Here is a 24,444-nt window from a genome sequence, read left to right on the forward strand (position 1 = left end):
GGTTAGCATTCTGGGTTTTCACTGCCACAGTCCATGTTCAGTCCCTGGTTGAGGAACTGAGATTCTGCACTGTCACAGCCAAAAAAAAGAAGAATTAGCTAAAATTTATGACAGGTGAAATTTTACTTTAAGAATTGGAATGTTAAAAAACAAAAATTGTGGTGTTGATATTATCATGAAATGTGATTGAGATGAGAACTTAGTAGTTTAATTATATTTCTATGACACTTTTACTGTTGTTAACTGTTAAGTCATGTCCAACTCTTTTATGATCCCATGGACTATAGCCCGGCAGGCTCCTTTGTACATGGGATTTTCCAGCAAGAATACTGGAGTGGGTTGCCATTTTCTTCTTCAGGGGATCTTCCGGACCCAGGGATCAAACCCCTGTCTCCTGCATTGCAGGCAGATTCTTTATTGCTATGATATAAATTTTATTTTTCCTTTTCTGTGTTTCTTAAAATAATATCTTAAAAAAAATAATATCTTTAAGTTAAAACTTTGGCATGGCAGTTCAAAGATATGGATTGTAATCTATTATCTTTTACTAATTATGTACCCCTTGAGGAATCTTTTAACCCTTATGAATCCTGGTTTTGTAATTTTTGAAGGCACTTTGTGGGAACTGAGGAGGTAGAGTAATAATTGATACATATTTAACATTTTTCATTATATCTCATAGAATATTAATGTTCAAATATTTAATGTGTGTTTCTTACAAAACTTTTCTAATGCCCTGAATCTGGGAAAGATGGGTCATTCTCAGTGCATATTAGCATCTTTCTTGAGCTTATTTAACCACAGAACCCTGTTACTCCATGCTGAGAGCATTGCTAGGGAGACCAATTTCATGGAATGTGGTTCAAGAAATGTTAGTCTTATATAATTTACTACAGGTATTGAAAACTTCTCAATATCCTTAGTGAAGAGATCAAAGATGTTTGAGATAATTTGAAGGAAATAATGATGATAGAATTTTTGTTTTGAAGGTTTATCAGATGAATAAGTGGCTTTGAGTGGAGGGGGAAGATTGGTGTTTTCTATTTCCCTGAAATATTAAGATGTGTACAATTTTTTGAACTTTGTTTTTCAATTTGAAGAAATGGTTATAACCAAATTTCTAACATAAATTATTAATCTTGAGAGAAGTGGGAGAATTGTAAATGCTTTTTAACAAGTTTTTAGGAAATGTTTTAAAAATTCAGGTGCAAAGATTCATTTTAAAGCTATTTCCATTCAGTAATATTTGTAGTTTTTTAAAAAAGAGAATCAACTATTTAATACATAGAAATTACGATTAAACGATTATTCAAAGAGAAAAGAGATCAACATTCTTTGGTTAAAAAAAACTGTTTTAATGTATCTGTATCAATTTTTTTTTCCAAGTAAGATATATCTTGAATGATGTTTTTTCCTAGATTCTTTTAAATAGATTATTTGGTGTTCCACATGACCCATATGTCAAAATTAGTGATTCTTTTTGGCCACCTTATATTGAGCTGCTCCTGCGTAATGGAATTGCCTTGAGACATCCAGAAGATCCAACCCGAATAAGATTAGAAGCCTTCCATCAGTAAAAAGATGGTGTTTTTTTCACACAGTACATAAAGAATCTTGTCATTCAAGGATAATGGAAACACTGAGAATTACTTGGATAAAGAACGTTATTTGCTAATCAAAGCACATAATATAGTCCATTTTCCTTTCAGGCTTAAAATGACTCATGCTGCCATCTACTATTCACTTAAAAATTATAGCTTCATAGTCAATGCTTTGTGTTTTCAACTGAGTTGACAAGAATAAGTAAAAAACATTCTAGACTTAATCATTATAATACTTTAAATATACCTTACTTCTGCAGTATTCTTTGGAAAATTCTTTGTTAATTATATTCCTAATGTAATGTTTTTCTCTTAAAATATATGCCAGTTTATTTTATGCATTTCAAGTTCTATTTGGTGCTTACATCCTTTAAATTTATAAATTATGGTGAAAGGCCATAGTTTGCTGGAGGTTACAAAACTGACTTAGTATCTTAATGTATAATGTAGCATAATTTTTAAGTATATAGTACATCTGTTCCATGTATACTACAATATTTCTAGGTTTGTTAAAAATTGCAATATTAAAAAATAATGAATAAAGGTAGCATGAAAACTATTTTAATGTGTATTATATTACAAGTGATATATATATTAAACCTTTCTTGATTCTGTTAATTATTACTAATGATATTGTGTTCATAAAATTTTTTTAATCCTCTGTGACATTTTTGTAAATAAAATTCTCATTTAAAATTCTCTAGCTTTTTTGGGGATGTGGCATGATATTTTAATAAATAGACTTTATCATAGGTAGATAAGTGACAATATAATTAACCTACATATATGTATAAGTATATACATATAACTGGAGAATTCCAAACACTTTTTGTATCATTAGTTTTCAGAGTGGACTTGGTGTATATTTTTATTTTTTGAAATTGATTTCTACTGCACTGTATTATTCAAGTTTATTTACCTTGAATACTAAATCTCTCTTAAAACAGGCAAAAACTTCCAAGTAAACCGTGTCCCTTTTGTAGAAAATACAAATGCTGTTATATTTTAGAAAACTTGTAAGTTCTTTTTCAGGAAGATGACATACAGAAATACCTTACTAGAATACTCTAGTTGAGATTCAAAGGAATGAGCAACTTACTATTCCTTGAAGTTACTAGAGAAAGGAAAATGGTGGTGGCAGAATAAGTTTGACAGTATTTCTACAGAGCAGATAATACTGTTGTCTGTGAACTTCTCTGCGTTGTGAATTACAGAAATCAATAGATAAAAGCAGTAAACAATTTGATGATTTATTTGGTAAGTCTTGATTTCACATTTATTAAGTTGGATCTTTTTATCACAGCATCTTTTGTAAAATTTTTTTTATATAATTTAATTTATTTGTTACTTTTGGCTGTACTGAGTCTTCATTGCTGTGCGGGCTTTTTACTTGTTGCAGCAAGCAAGGGCTCCTCTCTAGTTGTGGTGCACAGGCTTCTCATTGTGGTGGCTTCTCTTCTTGCCGAGCACGGGCTCTAGGGTGCATGGGCTTGTGTAAAGTTTTAAAGAAAACTATGATGATTGCATCCTACTTTTTAATTTGCTAATCCAGCCTTCTTATATAGCACAGTTTTTTGCCCACTTTTCATCTCAATCATAAAGTAAATTACAGTAGAATTAGTCTTGATTGGTACCCCATCTAAGCTTACAGGCCTTGAAGGGTTTTTTTGTTGTTGTTTTTGTGTGTGTGTGTGTGTGTGTGGTTTTGAGTACGTTGGAGAAAATGTTTCAGTTTTTGAAAACTTGTATGTAGGGGCCATCACTGTGGATCCCAGGAACATTAAGAGGGTAATGAGTATTATGAATAACTATTCTCATAAATGTTATAAATTAGATGAACTGGACCAATTTTATGGAAGACACAACCTACTAAAATTCACACAAGGAAAAATCGCCACTTTGCATAAGCCTATATATTAAAGAAATTGAATCAATAATTATTAAACTTTCAAAACAGAAAACATCAGACCCAAATGGTTTCACTGGTGAATTCTATCAAATATTTGAGAAGAAAATGATGACAGTTCTGTACAATCTGTTCCAAAAAATAGAAGCTTATTCTTTCTATGAGGCTGACATTACTCTAATACCAAAACCAGACATTACATTATCCTAATACTAGAACCAAAGACTTTTTAAGAAAGGGCAACTACAGATCTTTTATGAACACAGGCACAAATATCCTCAACAGAATAATCAAATTCAACAATATATTAAAAGAATTATGCATCACAGCCAAGTGGTATTTATTCCAAATATTCAAGACTGGTTCAACATTCAAATATCAATTAATGTAACCCATCATATTATCAAAATAGAAAATAGAAAAATCATATGATGACACCAATAGGTTATTAAAAAGCTATATGACAAAATCAAATACCTATTCATGGTGAAAGCTCTCCGCAAGCTAGAAATAGAAACTTCCTTAGCTTGATAAAGAGCATCCACAATCTTGTACATTATTACTTATTCTTTTTAAAAAAATTATAGAAAACGTACAGCTAACATGCTTAATGGTGAGAAACCAGATGCTTTTTCTCTAAGACCAGGAACAAGGCAAGAATATGTCCTCTCACCAGTGCTATTCAGCATTGTACTGGAAGTTGAATAAATTTATATGGAAAGACAAAAGACCCAGAATATCTGTCATATTGAAGAAGAACAATGTGGAAGAACTGACAGCAACCTTAAGATTCATTGTAAATCTGTAGTAACCAATATTGTGAAGTTGGTGCAAAATCAGATAATGGATCACTGCAACAGAATAGAGAGCTCAGAAGTAGACCCATACAAATATGATCAGCTAATCTTTGACAAAGAGGAAAGGCAATCCAATGGAGAAAGCTCTGTCTTTTTCAACAAATGGTGATAGAACTGTACATGCATATGCAAAGAAAGAAAGCTGGGCACTGCTATAGTGACATTACACCTTTAAATTAACTCAAAATGAATCATAGACCTAAATATAAAATGCACAACTACAAAACTTCTAGAAAATAATATAAAATCTAGTGTGACTTTGAGTTTGGTGAAGACTGAAAAAGTTGATAAACTGGATTTTATTAAAATTAAAACTTTTTGTTCTGTTAAAAACAAAGTGGAAAAATTGTTTGCAGAACACATACACCAAAAAGATAAAAGATAGAACTCACCAAAATACAGAAAACTCAACAATAAGAACAAACATCCCAATTAAAAAGAGGGCAGATTACCGGGTTGGGCGGGTCGGGCTGGGGAGGGGTTTGGGGATGAGCCCTGGGTACCCCACCCCAGGGAGGAGATGGGTGAGGATGTGCTCCCTCATGGGCTCAGGCATAGAGCTGACTAAGGTGCCAGCTATTCAACAGAAAAGAACTATGGCATTTCTAAACCAGTTTGTGGTGCACACTGTACAGTTCCTCAACCGCTTTTCTACAGTTTGTGAGGAGAAACTAGCAGACCTTTCTCTTCGTATCCAGCAAATTGAAACAACTCTCAATATTTTAGATGCAAAGTTATCATCTATCCCGGGCCTAGATGATGTCACATTTGAAGTATCTCCTGTAAATGTCGCTAGGATCACAAACGGAACACACTTTGAAGCCACTTCAGAGCAATCACAGCAGAACAGTTTACAAGACCCTGGACCACAGGAAAGTGAAGTAACACCAGAAAGTATCTTAACTGTAGCCAAGGATCCAAGATATGCCAGATATCTCAAAATGGTTCAAGTGGGTGTTCCAGTGGTGGCAATAAGAAACAATGATATCGGAAGGACTAGACCCAGATCTTCTTGAGAGGCCAGATGCTCCAGTGCCTGATGGTGAAGGTGAAAAAAACACAGAAGAAAGTTCAGATAACAAATCTTCTTTTAGTGACTAAGCTTAATTTTCGTAACAATTACATATACATGTGTTAGTGTACCTTTACATTCTATAAGAGAGCCTGAACTGTAATTAGTTACAACAAAATCAAGTGGCTACAGATCTGCTACCAAGCTTCCTCTGTGTTAAAAAAAATAAAGCATTTATAATATATATATACAAAAAATAGGGCAAAATATCTAAACTGACACCTGTCCAAACAAGATAAACAGCAAGTAAGAAGATGAAAAGATTTCCACATTGTATGTCATCAAGAAAATACAAATTGAAAAACAATGAGATACCACTAAACACTCATCAGAATGACCACATGCTGACAGTGTGGAACGACAGAAACTCATTTATTGCTGGTGGGAATGCAAAATACAGTCATTTGGAAAAAAATGTACTAAGCATACTCTTACTATGCAATCCACCAATTATGCTTCTTGGTATTTACCCAAATGAGTTGAAAACTTACATTCACACAAAATCTTGCACACCAATGAGTTTAGCAGCCTTTTTCATGATTGTCGAAAATTAGAAGCAATCCACATGTTCTTCAGTAATTGAATGGACAAATCATGGGACAATGGATTGCAATGGCTTATTCAGATATGAAATCAAATGAACTATCAAGCCACAAAAAAGGATGAAGGAAACTTAAATGCATATTCCTAAGTGAAAGAAAAGTGAAGTCACTCAGTCGTGTCCAACTCTTCGCAACCCCGTGAACTGTAGCCTACCAGGCTCCTCTGTCCATGGGATTCTCCAGGTGAGAATACTGGAGTGGGTTGCCATTTCCTTCTCCAGGGGATCTTCCCAACCCAGGGATCGAACCCCGGTCTCCTGCATTGGAGGCAGATGCTTCAACCTCTGAGCCACCAGGGAAGCCTCTGAAAAGCCTACATACTGTATGATTCCAGCTGTCTGACATTCTGGAAAAGGCAAAAATATGGACAGTTGAAAGACGATTGATTGTGGTTTTAGGGGACTGGTAGTGGGTAGGGCAGGAGGGGTGGGATGAATAGGTGAATTACAGGTGATTTTCAGGGCAGTGAAACTATTCTTTATGATAAGTGTATTGGTGGATACATAACATTATGCATTTATTAAAACCCATAGAACTATACAAAAAATGAATCCGATGTAAACTATGGACTTTAGTTGATAATAATGTATCAATATTAATTCATCAGTTTGAACAAGTGTAACACCAAATATAAGATGTTAATGATAGTGGAAACAATGCGCAAAGGAAAGGAAGTATATGGGAACTGAGGAATTGGAGAAAGATTTTTCTTACTGATTTAAAAAAATAAACATGAAACGGTTTGTGGTGTTCTGGTGGATGTTATTACATCTGCATGAAACATCTATGAGTCTTTAGCCATTTTGTAACCATTTGGAGAGCTGCCATGGAAGAATCTGGCATATTTAGTGTGGCAGTATCTCAAAAAAGTAACAAATCCTGATGTTATTGAACCAGGTAATTGACCATAGAGCTGCGGTACTAGGGAGCATGATTTACAAGAAAATACATTTTCCTTCTGAGGCAGATTTTTTTTGTTTGTTTTTTGAAACTGAAGACATTCTACCAATGTAACCAAACCATCAAATAGAACTTTAACTTGCTGAAATTAATTTTATGAAACAGTCTGACAAAGACTTTAAAATGTGTATTTTGAGGTTGCTGGGAGAAATTAATTTACATTGTAATACAAAAATAGGAACAAATGAAACAACATTTGGTTGTAAATAGGAATTAATTGTATGTCCCATATATGATTAAATATAGTGACTTAAATACAGATTCTACAAGTAGGATAAACTCTTGATTGGATAGAGTTATAGATTGAATTAGTTAATTGAAAGATAATTTGACGAATTCATCCAGAAAAATTAAAAAAAAAATTATGAAGAGCAGATAAAAAAAAACAAATTGAGGCACTTCAACATAGAAGTTCCTGTTGGAAAGAATAGCAGGAATGATTGATAAGCAATATTTGAATAGATAATAGCTGAAAACTTTTCTGCAGAAGAACTAAAAGCCTCAGAAAAATGTACACTGAATACTGGGCAGGATAAGCCACACTGTGAAATAGTTTATAAAGCTGTAAAATATCATAGAAAAAGAATTTTCAAAGATACTAAAGAGAAAAGATAGTTTACAAAGACAAAAATAGCAATTATATCATTCATTTGCAAAAATAGAAGGGCTGAGGGGTCCTCTGTATGGTTTCCTTTATAAGAAGACTCATCCTGTTTATGAATGTTTTATCCTCATGACCTAAGCATCTTCCCAAAGCCCCACCTCCTAATACAGTCACATCAGGCATTAGGATTTCCAGAAGTTGGGAGCAATCAACTGAATTGAATGTTGTTGGGAGTTCAAGTGAGAACTAAAAAATCGACCACAAAATTTGTCTACATGTATGTCCAAAAAGGGCTTCCCTGGTGGCTCAGAGGGTAAAGCGTCTGCCTACAATGTGGGAGACCCGGGTTCAATCCCTGGCTTGGGAAGATACCCTGGAGAAGGAAATGGCAACCCACTCCAGTACTCTTGCCTGGAAAATCCTATGGACTGAGAAGGCTGGTAGGCTACAGTCCACGGGTGGCAAAGAGTCGGACACGACTGAGCGACTTCACTTTCACTTTCATGTCCAAAAAAATCATTATTTAGGCTGCACTGAGTTATCTTGTTTGAAGCCCAGAGTACTTACTCATTAAATTATGTAAATTATTGCAGTCCATCTGTAACTTCATTGAGGGGAAGAACCTTGCCTTTTATTTTTATACTCTTGCCCTCTGAAGAGTAGGCAGTTGTTATTGGCATATCAGGGTCTTTGCTATTGTTGTTCAGTCGCTAAGTCATGTTGGACTCTGCAACCCCATGAACTGCAGCACACCAGGCTTCCCTGTCCTTCAGTATCTCCTAGAGTTTTGCTCAGACTCATGTGCATTGAGTCAGTGATGCTATCTAACCATCTCATCCTCTGTCATCCCCTTCTCTTGCCCCCAGTCTTTCCTGACATCAAGGCCTTTGCTGTTAGCTCAGTGATATTCTTTGACTTTTTCTTCTCCTTTCTGAATGATAGATATTTGTATAATACAGTTAAAAGTAATTGGTTATACACACACTTTTCTTAGCAAGTTAAAAAAAAATCCTGCAATTGATCTCATACTCAATAAGTTAAATAAAGAAAGAAAAGTTAAAGTGAAATTATTTTTTTGTCACTATCTGTAGAAAAAGTTTTGTATATAAAGACTGAAATTATAAAATAAAACACAGTACATGAATTTTAGTGAGCTTTGCTCACCCGTAATGTATCATTATATTGCTGATTGCAAATTTAAAATATTTTTGAAATTGCCAGGTAAATGCTAACAATAAATCACAGTAATCTTTTTCCCTTTTTTATAAAGTTGCAATTTTTTAAAATTATATAGAGATTAAAATTAATACATACCCATGTACACTCAATACCCTGAATTAGTACCTGTTAACATTTTGTGGTAATTCAAGTTGTTTTGTTTTTTAAACAGAATTTTATAGATTAGCTGATGCTCACTCTGTACTCCTTAATTCCATCCTGTTTCTCTCCTAGGTTAGTATGATCCCTGAGATACTGTGTTCTTCCTCTTTGGACTTTGGTAAGTTTGAGATATATATTTAGTGTTAAAAATATTTATAATAAAGCTTTATATACATATAGTCATATATCTACATTCTATCCCAATTTGAATCATAATGTATCCTATTGCAGCATTTCAATTTAATGTTATATAATTTATCCATGTTGATGTATGTGCCTTTAGTCCATCATTTAACTGCTATATAATACTCCAATGTAGAAATAGATTACAACTTTTTTTTTCCCTATTGATAGCCATTTTGGTTATTTCATTTATTCACTGCTACAAATAATGTTCCCTTACTTATTATTGTGGATGCTCATCTGCAAGAATTTCTTAGGGTTATATATTTTTAAATGAAATGGCTGAGTCAAAAATGCACGTCTTCTTCTGGATTAGATATTGCCAAATTTGCTCTTTGTGGTGTTTGCACTTAATTTACACTTTCATCAACAATATATTAGATGTCACCTCACACCAGTCAGAATGACCATTATGAAAAAATCTACAAACAATAAATGCTAGAGAGTGTTGAGAAAAGGGAACCCTCCTACACTGTTGGTGAGAATGTAAATTAGTACAGCCACTATGGAGAACAGCCTGGAAGTTCCTTAAAACTCTAAAAGTAGAGCTACCATATCATCCTGCAGTCCCACTCCTGGGCATATATCTGAAGAAAACTATAACTGAGAAGGAATCATGCATCCCATTGTTTATTGCAGCACTATTTGCAATATTTAAGACACAGAAGCAACCTAAATATCTATTGACAGATGAATGGATAAAGAAAACATGGTGTGTGTGTGTGTGTGTGTGTGTGTGTGTGTGTGTGTGTGTGTAAATACATATATACAATGGAATACTATTCAACCATTAAAAAGAATGAAATAATGCCATTTGTAGTAACATGGGTGGACTTGGAGATTATTATACTAAGTGAAGTTAGATTAAGAAAAATATCATACAGTATCATTTATATGTGGAATCTGTAAAAAGAGTTGCAAATGAACTTATTTATAAAACAGAAACAGACTCACAGACATAGAGAATGAACTTATAGTTATCAAGGGAGAAGTGTAAGGGGGAGGGATAGATTGGGAGTTTGGGATTGACATATATACACTGCTATTTAAAATAGATAACCAACAAGGATGAACTGTGTAGCATTAGGAACTCTGCTCAATATTCTGTAATAACCTAAATGGGAATAGAACTTGAAAAAGAATAGATACATGTACATGTATAACTGAATCACCTGAAACTAACACAACATTGTTAATCAACTGTACTCCAGTATAAAATAAAACATTTTTTAAAATAATAATTTAAAAAAAAGAGGAAAAAACCCCAAATATTATATGTCCAGTTTGCCCAGTCCTCCCAAACACTTGATATTATCAAATTGTAACATTTTTGTCACTCTGATGAAAGAAACACTTCCATTTCTATGATTGCTAGCAAGATTGAACATTTCATTACTCATTTATTGGTCCTCAGTTTTTTTTCTCCTGCTACTTTCCTGTTTATACCATTAAAAAATTTTTTTGACCTGTCCCTTATATACTCTTGCCTGGAAAATCCCATGGATGGAGGAGCCTGGTAGGCTACAAGTCCATGGGGTCACAAAGAGTTGGACACGACTGAGTTACTTCACTTTCACTTTCTATAGATTTATGAGAGTTCTTTCAATATTCTTTATATTTATTATGCTTCAGTTATATTGTTAAAATTTTTCTCCCACTTTCTGGTTTATGCTTTTTTAAATGTTTTAAAATTTTTCATTAATAAGTTTAAACTTACCAATCTTTTCCTTTATTGCTTTGAACTTTTGTACATTAACTAAGAAATCCTAAAGTAGTCTTTCAAAGATTAGAAGATATTTATTTTAACTATGTCAAATTCAAATCCAGTCCTATTGAAAGAATAAAATGTTTTGTATAGAAAGTGTATGGAATCTGGTTTTAATGTCTGTGAGGTAAATTTAAAACTCATCATCTTTAGAGATAGTCACTTGCTTCAATTTAATAATTTCAAACAAACACAAAATCAGAATTCTTCATCTCATTTTTTTCTGAAAATACAAGAAAACACAGTAACTTTAAGACATGGCTTGATTTTTAACTAAAAAAATTAAATTTAATTTATATGCTAATAATACATTAATAAACTACCTTACAATTTTTATTACCCTTAAAATTCCCTTGGTCCTTCTTCTCTGACTCTCAATCTCTTCTACCTTTATTTTTCAGTCTCTGAAATAAATACACACATGTGTGCAATATATGTGTGTAGTGTACAAGTTTCTTCCTCTCCCATGTTTCCATTCATTTCATCTTTGATTTCCTGAAAGTGTCCATTTATTTACATTTAATTATATTTTTAAAACTGATAGCAAAGATATTTTTAGGTAGGGAGATTGCTATCAATTCCACTTTGCCCATAATCTTTATTTCTTTTTAAAATTTTAAAATTCATTTTTACTATTATTTTTTAAAGCCAATGTGTCTCCCACTGAGAAGTGAGTGCTTTGTATACACTCTTTTTATCTTCCTTTCCACTATGGTTTATCACAGAATATTGAATATAGTTCCCTGTTCTATGTAGTATGACCTTGTTGTTTATCCATTCTACATATAATAGTTTGCATTTGCCAAACTCCCATTCCATCTCTCCTCTACCCCAATTCCTCCGTCATTTTAAAATGAAACGGTGAAAAGAGAAAGAAAGCTGGAGCAAAAACTTAACGTCTAAGAGTAGGGGATTGTTCGTTATAAAAATTTTAAAGAATTTCTGTTGCAACTTAAATTCATTCAGGGTTTGATTTAAATTTGTTACATATGATTCAACTAAAAAATAATGTCTGGGTAGTGCACTAAAACATTTCCATGCTAATGGAAGTGGTATGTATAGTGTTAGGAGGGCAAAATATTAATACAGTGTTTACATTGCAAGGTAAGGAATGCATGTGCTCTTAGTCAGGTCCAGCTCTTTGGGACCTATGGGCTGTAGCCTCCCAGGCCCCTCTGTCCATGGGATTCTCAAGGCAAGAACACTAGAGTGGGTAGCTATTCCAGCCTCCAGGGGATCTTCCTGACCCAGGGATCGAACCTGGGTCTCCAGCATTTCAGACAAATTCTTTACCAGCCTAGCCACCAGGGAGGCCTGATAAGAAATGAGGGGGATCCAATAGATTAAAAGTTACATGGTTACACGGGTAGCTTCTTTTTGTGAAAATACATTAGGATAACACTTTCATCAAGATATATTTATGTACTTTTATTTATGAATATTCTACTTCATTAAAAGTTCTTTAAAAAGGAGACATAAGAGATCAACCTCATGCAGTGTATAGATCTGATTCCAATAAGTTTTTTAAGCCTTTATTTGCCATTGAGGAAATCTAGTACTTAATGAAATTAAGGGATTGGTGTTTTAAGTCAGTAGTGTAGTAGTGGCTATTTTTTTAGTCCTTATATTTTAGGAATACAGTAAATATTTAATGAATGAAATGAGATGTTATCTGAGTTTGGCTTTAAGGTAATCTAGTGGGGTGGAACCAGTGATAGGAAAAGTGGACATGAGTTGATACTTGTTAATAAAACTGGATAATGGATACATTGGGATTCATTGTACTATTTTTCTGTTTTTGAATGTGTTTGAATTTTCTGTCATATAGTGAAAATGTACACACACACACAGAGTTAAACTGAGAATTCATCATTTCTTATGCTGATAATTTTTTACCCTTATTCTTGCTATTTTTCTTAGGTCATTTGAAGGATAAGATAGGAATTTCTTGGAAATTTTTCATTACTCTGTTTAGACGCAGGATGGCACTCTTTGAATAAGTAATTAGCCAAAGTCCACTTCTCATTGAAATAAGCTCCTTTCCTTTACAGTACTGCTGTTTCTAAGGCAGTTTGTCTTAGATGAGAGTAAAAACTTTCCAGTCAGCTTATAGACATGATTACTACTCATACCTTAACTTTAAATTTTCTCTGCTGGCTGTGTCTACTACCAGGTTTTGAAAAATTAAGGATAAGTTTCAACTACTATTTCAAAGGTGGTTTGATGCAAAGCCAGCTCTGTGCCCACTCTTATTTTTAGTATTTACATTTATTGCTAAGAGATTAGCCAATTTGTATTCAGTCAGTTCAGTTCAGTCGCTCAGTCGTGTCCAACTCTTTGCGACCCCACGGACTGCCAACCTGTATATTTTAATGCAAATATCTATCTATATCTATATATCTCCATATGAATCATCTTTATTTAAAACTGTCAGTTCCAACCTCAGGTCATGTTTCTACATTCTAAATGGAATTGAGCCAGATATAACTGATTGAGGTCAAGATGCAAACTATTGACTGTGGACAGATGCTTTCCCCTTTCAGTCCTCAAAGAAGAATAGAAATAACTGTATTCTTGGATGTTCTCAGTCTGATTCATGCCTTCTTTAGCCAACTATTCATGTATTCACCAGAAGTATTACACCTACTACCTCCGGTGTAGGAAGGAAAAAAAAATCAAATGAGCAATAGTGTTAACAGAAGCTTGAAACTTAAGAGCTGGTATTCAGAAACGCCCTCCTCCCCATCACCTTCCCCCCGGTCCAATTCCCCTTTCTGGTTCTGGCCATCGGAAATTGACTTGGCATTAACAGCGAACTGGAATTTCGAGGCGTCAATTCCCAGCCTCCCTCCCCCACCCCGCACTCCCCTCCCCTCGGAAACTCTTAAACCTCTCCCTACCCTCCTCTTAACGGTAGAGACAGATAAATGATGCAGCAGATTACACCGCTGAAAGGCAACATTTGTCCTGAGCTATTTTCACATTTTTTCCTGTTTCCGATTTGTGTGCCAGACTTTGTTTGCTTTCTTAGGACATGGAAAACATATTTGGGCATTTCACTCACAGTTTAATGCCAGTGACTTTTCCCCAGCAAATGAAAGTGAAAGTGCTACGTTGTAGCCTTGTTTTATCCTTAAAGTGTGGACGGGCAGCTGGTGTGTATGGCGTTGGTGGGGGAGGGGTTGGATTAGGAAACTTGAAGAACCAGTTTTCAGGTTTTGTTTGTTTATCTTGAGATAGCAGGAGGGCATCTGTCCCCTCCCCCGACTCTGGGGTCTGACTTGGGATTTATTTTCGTTGGGGCAGTCATTGAAGTTTCATTCAATATACTGCCTTAAAAAATATATACTTGTAGCTTTCCCCGGTTGCACTTTAAAACACCATCCAGTCTCACCCTCATCTGGAAATAATGCAAGCTTCTCTCGCTTCCCCCGCTCTCTCCTCCCCCACTTTTTTTTTTCTTTTAAAGCCCCACATAACCTGAAGTCAGTAATCAGATGGAAAATGTGCTGGTCTTAGTTTATTTTAATCTACTTTCCCTTTTGTTGGCAATTTTGCTTGTTGAGGTATATTAAGGGGGAGAAAAAGCTCACACACAGGCATTTTGTGCACTTGTAGCTACCGAGTCTTGAAATCTGCCACTGACTGATGTTTACTATAGTTTCCTCAGAGACACTGTTTATGTGAAACTTTTAACATTGTTGCGTGGACTTTAAAAAAAAATACACGAAGAAGGATACCAGAGATCTTAACAGTGACATTAGTTCATCTAAAGCCATTCATCCTCCCTCCCCCTTGCCTTTTCCAAGAAACTACTAATCACAAACCAAGCTAGAATTTCTAAAAAGAGGTTAGAGGAAGAGGAGGAAACGAGACGGAGTGGGGAAGGGGATTGAGGTTAGAAGGGCCAGGATCTCTCTCATTCACAGGGTGGAAAAGTTGACATTGTCTACACCCTTCTGAATGGCTGGTAGTTGGTTACCCCGATTGTACCTCTACCTCCCCTCCCCCTCCACGTGACGGCCCAGGACACATGCGCACCCGACGCAGCCCGGCACATCTGCAGACTGACGTCAGTGTGCTCTGCCTCTGAGGAAAAGCTGCCAAAATTTTCTACTGCTGCAATTCAAGTTGGCTGGGGGCCGGTAGTGAGATCTAGGGCTACTTCAACAAAACTTTGCTGCCCTTCCTGCTCTTCTTGTCTTCTTTTCTCCTGATACCTTTTGATGCTCTTCACATGTTATTTGCATAGCAAAGGCACTAAGCTGTCCAGGAAGAGAGGGCACCACTTCCACCCCCAATAAGTCTTTTTTTTTTTCTTCCTTCCTTTCTTTTTTTTTTCTTTCCTTTTTTTTTTTTTTTTGGAGGGAGGGGGTGCGGGAGAGAAAGGGGGTTTGCAAAGGCAGCATCTCAGGATGATAGCCTGGATGTATTGAAGGCATCTTTTTTTCTGCCAAATCGGAAAGTCCGTTCTCTAAAGCCCGGGTTAGCCAGACTATAGGGTTTTATTCTGGCTGCAGAATAACTAACTCACTGCTGTGGCTTTGCAAAGGGGGGCAGAAAAAAAAGAGGAGAGGGAGTACGTGAGTCGTCCAGTGCAATCTCTATTGTTTGAAACTTACTTTTTATCAGAATTTGAAGATGAAAACGGTAAGGAAGAGTTCACAATATTCAATGAAACCGGTTTTTTTTTAAATTAAAACTTGTGCTTTGCTTGTCTTCCGAATAACGCGTAGAAAACTTTTTTCTGTGTGTGCTTTTTTTTTTTCTTTTTCTTCTTCTTTTTTTTTTTTTTTTTTTAATGGCAATGAGTGAGCTTGACTGAACTCATTTTACAGATAGAAATCTTTTAACTCCAGACTAGTCGGGGGTTGGAGAATTCTGGGTCTTGCAAATATTTTATGATGCAAAAAGAAATATATGTTTATTATACAAATAGACATGTTTTGTGAATTATGACTTGATTATGATTTTTGTGGTCTTTGATCACCAAGTAGTAATTGGGAAAGTAATAATGATGTGATTTTAATCTGATTTTCAGTTCTTAAAAAAAGACCTGCATTTTACAGTTTCAAGTCAGTGTCTTAAGTAGTCAGACAAGTGCATATTTTATGCCTGGGCTCAGAGGGCAGAATTAATGTGCTAGCTATAGTCCCGATGCTCTAGATATGTTAAGCTCTTAATAGGCTAATCAAAGAGATGGAAACGTGTGTTTTTGATTTACTTTTGGCCACCTGGGACATGGTAGGCTCATAACCTTCTGGAGCCTTGAATATCGGGATATGTCCGTGTGTATGGTATATGGGATCAAAGTTCAGAGACTGGAGAGGGGATTGTGCTGGTGGGGTTATTGGAAAGCTGCCTTCAGATAATGTTTACTATAATTCCTGTCTTTGGTAATTTCTTTCCTTGTTGTAGTGGAGAGAGGGAGAGAGTGAGAAAGCGCACTGAGAGGGAACAAGAGAGTGAGTTTCTTACTCTTGTTTTTATTTGAGCTGCCGGTGCAACGCGTTTGGGCCAAATGCCAACTGTCTGGGTCACACGCGTTTTATCCAAATAGATTTAGCGCTGCTGTCTGGAAATGGGCTGCTGAATGTTAACTTTAGGATCAACTCAACCAGGGCAGCTCAGACTGTTACCCTCTGTCTGGGTGAAGTGGGGTGGGGGTGGGGGGGCTGGAGGGGGGGGGCGAGACTGAGCAGAATGACGGAGGAAAGGGGAAACTGAACTATTGCTTGGAACTTTTAAAAACACACTGGAGTGTGATTTTCAACATACTCTTATGTTCAAATTTCTCAGACAATTTTTTTTCTTTCCTTTTTTAGGTTATGTTGATTAGACTGAAACTTAGATGTGTGAATGACAGCTCTCAAAATTCATGACAGGAAAATAAATGTAACATAAGACTGGTGTAGTTGAAAGGAAATTGAGAAAATTAATTTTGGAGATAATTGTTTTCCTGTGTTTCGCCGAAGTGGTAGCTGCAGTTCCAGTTTATATTAATTTAGTGTTTATATGTGATCATTGGTATTTTAGATTTTTGAAGAATAGCTATAGAGGCAAATAAGCTGATTTCAAACAAATCAACTTCATTCAATTTCTTACAAATGGCAGCAAATGAAATCTGTGTTGTGGTATGAATAGTTTTGTGATTCTCAAGGGCAAAACTCTCTAACCTCAAGACTTGAAATACTTTAATACTTTTCATGTCTGAGCCATTGCATGTAAGATTAATTCTTATTCTTGTCTATTCTTACTACTTCCTCTTCATTTCCTTAGCAACCATTAGTAGTTGCTGGTGCTTTGGGATGGTCCTCTATGCCAAATCTTATGCTGTGTGTGACTTTTGTGAGAGAATAAAGAGAGTTAACATATTAAGAGAGTTGATAGCACATTCTCTGGAACATTTCTGGGGAGAAGAGTAAAAGGTGGAAGAAGTGGATAGCTCTCTTGGTTCTACTAAAGGATTATCAACATTTTGAGCTAATGTCAAGAGAAAAAGGTGTTTCTGTTTTTCAGGAGAGAAGTTATAATACAGATAACATATTTAACTTGCCATCTGGAAAAAACAGTTGGGCACTATATGTAATTTAGGACTTGATTTTTATAGAATAATATTGTGTAATTTTGCTTTTGGCTCATTTGCTTTTCTTGTTAGGTAAGTTTTAAGTCTCCTTAACTACACCTTTCCTTGGAAAGCAGTCTCACAGAATTTACAAATGACCTGTAAACTTTTGTATTTCAAGCCTTAGCATATAATGGTGATGGTTTTGTTGCTAAGTTGTGTCTGACTCTTGCAACCCCATGGACTGCAGCCCGCCAGGCTCCTCTGTCCATAGGATTTCCCAGGCAAGAATACTGGAGTGGGTCGCCATTTCCTTCGCCAGGGATCATGCCGACCCAGGGATTGAATCCGTGTCTCCTGCATTGCAGGTAGATTCTTTACTAATTGAGTCACCAGGGTAGCTAAATATTTGTTGAATGAATAATTGGAAAATGAAATAAGAAATTAATTTTCACATGTAAAAATTTAAGTACCTGAAGGAAATGTAGTATTATTGCTTCCTTAGTGAAGATAAAATCGGCTTTAAAAATATAATCAGAATTAAGATGAATGAAAGAAGTCAAGAAGGATGTCATATGTGTTCTTTAGCTCCATAATGATAGTTCTTGAGAGGAAATTATTACTTTGGCTACTCCTAGATCATTTGAGTCGGAAGTACAGATGATAGAGGAAAAAGACAAGCAAGTACCCTTCAACCAGGGTGAACTAGTGAGGAAATCAGTAAAGTTTAAGTTGTTTAAAATTATTTCTACTTAGTGTCGCTTTGATCGATGGAAGCAGGTAAATGATCCCTTAACTCTACTGATTGGTGCATTTGTCTTAGGGGAAAAAGTTATGTAAAATCAATGTAAAATGGAAGTTTTGATTCTGTTTTCAAATTTAAAGTAGTTGTAAGTCCAGTTATCGTGACCTAAATTCTTTACTGTTTGCTCTAATAGATGATATGACCTAGTTGATTCCATCATCATATCCAACTGTTCCACATTCTTAAGGGACGGAGGAACATGAAACTCCTTGAAGGAAGGCCTTTGAAAAATGATGAGTCAGATATTGAGGAGAAGGGGACTAATATTTATTTAACTATTGAAGTGAAGCATGTGGACACTTTACATCATGTATAATCTAATCTCTCAGCAAGCCTTTGTAAGGTAGATATCATAATCATGTTTTTATAGACGAGGAAACATCTATTAGAGTTAAGTAACTCGCAGCCAAAACAGGACTCAAAACCTTTTGTATTTTTCCACAGCATAATGCTTCTGCTGTCTAATGTAAGGCCATTATGCTTTTTGGATAATTATGTACTATTTTAATATTAATCTGAATTTTGGAAACTATATCTGGAAAAGTTAGTACCTATACATATTTGCTTATGATGTCCAGGTTAAATTCTCCAGTAGGTGTCAGAAAGTAAGTTCAGCTGTTCATTTTTATTGTATAGGTGACTAAGAGTGGTTAGATATATTAGTTGTTGTTGACTTTAATTAAACTTGAGCCCACTAATTTACTAATTATTAAATTTCTTCACTGGCACTGGAAGCTTGAAAAATGTGAGGAGGGAAGGAATGAATGAGAATGGAGAAAGAGACTGAAATTTATTGAGTGCCTATGTGCCAAATACTGTAGCCAATGGTAGAACCAGGACTATAGCACTGGTTTGTTTATCTTCAAAACTTCTGCTCTTTCTATTATGCATCAATGTTCTTTTTTACTACAAGTTCTTAAATCAAATGTTAGTGTACTTTTGGTCAGGTAATTCATACTGCTTTTTCTCTGAATGTTATACTTGCTTACTTAACTTGGGCACTTATAAGATAGTGCTAGTGATGGTAAAGTAGAGGTTAAAAAACTGTGAAGAGCAGGAAATTTCTCAAGGGGAAAAAACAGTTGTTTCCTAAACCTGGCTCATTATAAGTTTGTCATTTTTAGAGCCTAGGAAAATAGGAAAAAAAGGATAAATATGATTAAATACAAATCTATCATTACTTACTAAAAAATTAACTCAAATATGTTTATTATATATTCCTCTTTAAAGGAAGATTAAAGTATATGAGGGACACACTTAATGTCATATATTTTTATGCCCAACACTCAAGTAATCTGAAAAAACAATAACGAAGAGTAAATGTTTATGAAGCAACAGTTAAGCAGTTGGAGACTGTACATAAATAGGCTGGGAGTCAACATAACTGGATTATTTTCTTTACTGTTGACCTTGTACAACACAGGTTTGAGCTGCAAGTCCCATATACAAGAATTTTTTTTTTCAATAGTAATACTATAGTACTACACTATCCTTGATTAGTTGTATCTATTATGGAGAAGTCACATATGTAGAGGTCCTCCTGTAGTTTATAATTCACATTTTTGCAGAAACTGGGTACTGCCCGCTCACACATTATTCAAAGGTCCGTTGTGCTGTTATTGAATGATGGTGTAATTTAATCTCTTCATAGATTTTTGCCTAGAAAGAATATATAGTGCCTGTTGTTTTGCCTAAATTACTGTAGAAGAAATTTTGAGATAAAACAGTTATTGTGTATCAAGTTGCTTAAAATTTCATGTTAATTAACATCATTTATGAATATTTAGTTTGATACTGGTCATATGCAATTGCTATTGAATATTAAGTTAGAATAATTTAAAATGGAAATGTGATATAATAGAAAGAATTTAGACTTTAAAGCCAGATAATATTATATATGACTCGGTGCCCTGCTGTTTTCGAGTTATGTGGCCACTATGAGCTTCAACTTCTTTTTCTGTAAATTAGCAGCTGTATTAGTTATCAGTTGGTGCAAAAATTATCACCATAAATTTAGCAGCTTAAAGAACACACATTTATTAACAGTATCTATGAGTCAGGAGCCTGAGCATGGCTTCCTCTGTCTTGTGCTTCAGAGTCTCTCAAGAGGCTGTAGTTCAAGTGTTGGCAAGGACTAAGGGCACCGCAGAACACCTAAGTGGGGAGGGATATGCTTATAAGCTCACATATTCAAGATTTAGTTCCTTGCAAGCAGTAGCATTGAGGGCTGCATTTCTTAACCAGTGATTATCTGAAGGCTGCTCTCAGTTCCTTGCCATGTGAGCCTATCCATATGGCAACTTGTTTCATTAAAGTCCAGTAAGGGAGTCTACCGTTAAGATAGAAGTCAGAATCTTTTGTAATCTAATCATGGAAGTGACATCCTCTCACTGTTGAGGTGTTATATTAGTTAGAATCAAATTACTCCAAGGAAGGAGGTTACAAAATGGCATGGGTATTAGGAGGCAGGATCACTGGGGCCATTCCTCACACAGGGGCAATAATACCTACTTTATAAGATTATAATGAATATTAAAAGGAGTAACATATATTTAAAGTTCTCTTTGTTTTTAGACCTGACCTTAAACTACCTTTCTAGATAATACCTGTCTTCTGCATAGGAACCAAACTTACTATCATTACTAATAATATTTTCCATTTTTTCTTGCCATCTATACTTTGTGGAATCTGTTTCTTTAATTTGTAATGATTGCCCCCAGAAACTTGACTTGTCAAATTCTGTTCATCTTCCAGGGTGTATCTCAAATGTTATTTTTTTTCATAACATTTCCTTCACCTATCTTTCTTTGACTCGTAAGTCATCCCCTTCATCTGATCTCTTATAAATACTTTTGTAAGTTTATTATGGCATATGTCAGTTTGTCTTGAGTTTTTTCTTTTTTCTTAGGTTATGATTGCCTAAAGATTGTGTCTTAATCTTTTCTTATCTCCATGTTGTTATAGCATCATTTTTAAAACATGTAACGCAACAGTTGTTGATTGGTTGAATTAGTTTTTCAAGGTTTATCAATTTAATAATTTATAGACAGACTTAAGAAACTTGAAATGATAATGGGTTTTTTATATATTGTAATAACCAATATTTCTAGCACTATAGGGGATGAAATATTCCAAATAAGTTAATTTTACAGTTAACCTTTTGAATATCAGATATTTAGCTATAACACAGTCATACACACAATATGAACTGTTAAGCTATGTAAGGACCATTTGTCTCTACCTTCAATGTATTACTTTGGGTTTCTAAAGCTACTTTTTGGTTTTTCCTCTTTTTTTGGGCTAACTTTTGTTGTCTTTACTGAGCTACTTTTTAGTCCTTTTTTTGTTTCCTTATTCTAAAGTGATGTGTGCTAGAAACTCAGGTAGCCAAATACGCCAGTGTTCTGTGTAAAATGTGAAATCATGGCCTCTGACTGAAGTTGTTAAGTCAGAAGAAAAGTACATGAGATAGGACATGAAATCTGTTGTGTTACCTGAACTGAATTTTTAAAAATTCTTTTCAGAAAACAAATTACTTTTCTTTATACTTATATTCTAGATAAATTGTCTCATATGTGTTGCTTTATGAGTCAAAAGATTTTCAGATAAGGTCAAGGGTTACAGTAAATATGCTTCAGCTTTTCAGAAGTTTAATTTATGCTACAGTCTGAATTTTCACAAATAGCTGCTTAATACCACTGTGTATTTGTAGATCTACTCTCTAAGAATAAAATGATAGTCAACAAATCAAACTCTAGATAGAGGTGTACTAAATGTTAAAGAATACAGTCACATACTGTTTATCACTTTCATAAAATGAACTTTGTGAAGTCAGCCTGGTTTATATCAAAAGGTTAGTCACTATACATTGTTATTTTCAAAGTTTTAAGAAGAGAATTTTTATGATCCTCTTTAGGTTCCTTCTTTGATTATTAAGTAGCTTTGGTATTATCCTTCTAAACATTTAGGTTTCCAGTTTGGTACTTAGTCTTGTGAATGTTTATTTACACTATGAAGGACAACAGTGGTCTGATTTAATTATGTAATTTTGTAGTATATGTCCTTTGGCAAGCATTCTGCAATATTGATCTGTCCATTCAGAATGTTTATCAATTAACCTTAATTTTTTTTTTTCCTAGGTTAAAAAATGGCCATACTTTAGTGACTATTCAGCCTAATGCCCTGCTTATGAAAATTTCCATCATTCTTTTTTTCATTTTGGATTGAGAAAATGAATCCAAATATTGAAGGAAGTACGAGATGTTGGGAAAAAATACCTGCTAAATAGTGGAACATCTAATAACTAATCTGCAAGAAGTGGTAAAGAAATAAAATTGTTATGCTTCGATTTTGGTATGGTATTGACTCTCTAGAACATAGGTAGCCCTCTAAAAAATCATCCAGTTATCTAAATTATGGAAATTTTGTGGAAGACGTTGACCTGGATTTTGAGCCTCGTCATGGCTTCATCGGAATTTCAGAGTGACTACAGGCTTTCATACAGTTCTCAAGGTAGGATTCCTGCTTTTGAAACTGACAAAAAAATATTGCTATTAATCTAACAAGGAAAGATTCTGAATATTTAGTTGAATGAACATTTTCTTTGAGATGTATAATGGTAGGAGCAGAGACCTACTGTGTCAATTCAGTGCTAGTTTCCAAAATGTTAATGACTATAATAGTCTTTTAACTTGTCCTACTGGTATTTAACATCTAGTGCATTTTAGAGTTGACTGGTCTTCCTCAGAAGACCCTGGCCTCTTCTTTTGATTCTTAACTTTACTAATATACTCACTGTCAGGGTTTACAGTAAAGATCATGTTCAAAAGGAATCCAAAAGTTATTGCTATAGAAGAATAGAAACCAAATTCTGACATAAGATCCTTGTGGACCCTTAATATAAAAATGTGTTTCCAAACTTAAGAATTCTGATCTAAGGACTAGAAGCTAGATAAAAGAATTAGAAGAAGTTCAACTTGTCAAGTTCTAATCCATGTTTGAAAGTCGCTCAGTTGTGTCAAGACTCTTTGCGACACCGTGATCTATACAGTCCATGGAATTCTCTAGGCCAGGATACTGGAGTGGGTAGCCTTTCTCTTTCACAGGGGATCTTCCCAACCCAGGGATTAAAGCCAGGTCTCCCGCATTGCAGGTAGATTCTTTACCAACGGAACCACAAGGGAAGCCCATAATTTTAGTCCATAAAATTGAACTTTTTATCATAGAAAAGATGTTACCAGAGGTCCTAGGAATGAAGATAATTTTGTTTTCCACAGACCAGTCCAATTCTTAAAGAGTTATTGAAAGCATACCTTTTTGAATTGTCCTCCCATGAATGTATAGTAACAGATTTTTTTTTTTTTATCCTGATAAGCCAGGTTTTCAGGACCATTATGGATTGATATATATATCTAAGAAGTCCACATGTACAAAATGTGGCTCTCAAATCAACAAAGCCATAGCATTTAATATAAACTGTTATTTATAAGTGAAATAAGTATTATTTTTAAATTTTTTTCCATTTGGTCATGGTTTCATGGGAGTTTATATTTGTGGATGAACTTCATATTAGGCAGTGAAGCAATGTGCAGACATTTGGTTCTGCCTTAGTGATAAACTTAGCTAAAGGAAGATATGGTTAAGAAGGTAAATTGATAATATTTAGTGCATCTAGGTGAGGAAAATATATTTAATAGTCTTCTGAATTGTTTATTGATCTAGTAATTTTTAAACAGCTGTACTGTAATATACCTACCATATAATCACCCATTTAAAGTATACAATTCCTTGGTTTATAGTTATTTACTCACAGAGTTGTACAACTATCATCACAATCAAATTTAGAACATTTTTATCAACCCCAAAAGAAACTCTGAACTCATTAACGGTCACTCCCCACTTCTCTCCAGACCACCTTATCCCCAGTCCTAGGCAACCTCTGGTCTGTTTTTGTCACATAGAGGTTTGCCTGTTCTGTATATTTTATATAAATGGTATAAATGGATCATATGTGACTGGTTCTTTTCATTTAGCCTAGTGTTTTTATAGTATTAGATAATGAACTTTGATTATGAAGGCTGTTATGAAGATTCATTCATGTCATAACATGTCTTAGTATTCCTTTTTATTGTATAATAATTTGCT

At 34.7% G+C, this 24,444-nt stretch overlaps 2 protein-coding genes and 1 pseudogene across 13 annotated transcripts in view; all 3 read left to right on the forward strand.

The window, feature by feature from the left end:
- CENPK (centromere protein K) overlaps positions 1-2,300 on the forward strand; it is a 32,302-nt gene extending 30,002 nt beyond the window's left edge. For 5 of the 6 annotated variants that reach the window (XM_061129682.1, XM_061129679.1, XM_061129683.1 and 2 more), the window contains one exon: positions 1,419-2,300. In XM_061129682.1, the coding sequence (XP_060985665.1) occupies positions 1,419-1,577 (159 nt within the window). In that variant the 3' untranslated portion in view covers positions 1,578-2,300. The remainder of the gene's footprint in view (positions 1-1,418) is intronic. The other variant, XM_061129684.1, reaches the window with a different exon arrangement.
- Positions 2,301-4,894: 2,594 nt separating this feature from the next.
- On the forward strand, positions 4,895-5,492 carry LOC133046471 (WASH complex subunit 3-like; annotated as a pseudogene).
- Positions 5,493-15,106: 9,614 nt separating this feature from the next.
- Positions 15,107-24,444, forward strand: part of ADAMTS6 (ADAM metallopeptidase with thrombospondin type 1 motif 6) — a 278,395-nt gene continuing 269,057 nt past the window's right edge. For 5 of the 7 annotated variants that reach the window (XR_009690552.1, XM_061129691.1, XM_061129694.1 and 2 more), the window contains exons 1-2: positions 15,107-15,580; positions 22,440-22,812. Coding sequence is in view for 5 of the 7 variants with exons in the window: in XM_061129691.1 (XP_060985674.1) it covers positions 22,716-22,812 (97 nt within the window). In the remaining 2 variants the exon portion in view is untranslated. Of the gene's footprint in view, positions 15,581-16,835; positions 17,864-22,439; positions 22,813-24,444 lie in introns of those variants that run through there. The other 2 variants (XR_009690551.1, XM_061129692.1) reach the window with 2 other exon arrangements.

This window comes from Dama dama, chromosome 25 (genome assembly GCF_033118175.1).
Source record: "Dama dama isolate Ldn47 chromosome 25, ASM3311817v1, whole genome shotgun sequence".
In the NCBI taxonomy this organism is placed as follows: domain Eukaryota; kingdom Metazoa; phylum Chordata; class Mammalia; order Artiodactyla; family Cervidae; genus Dama; species Dama dama.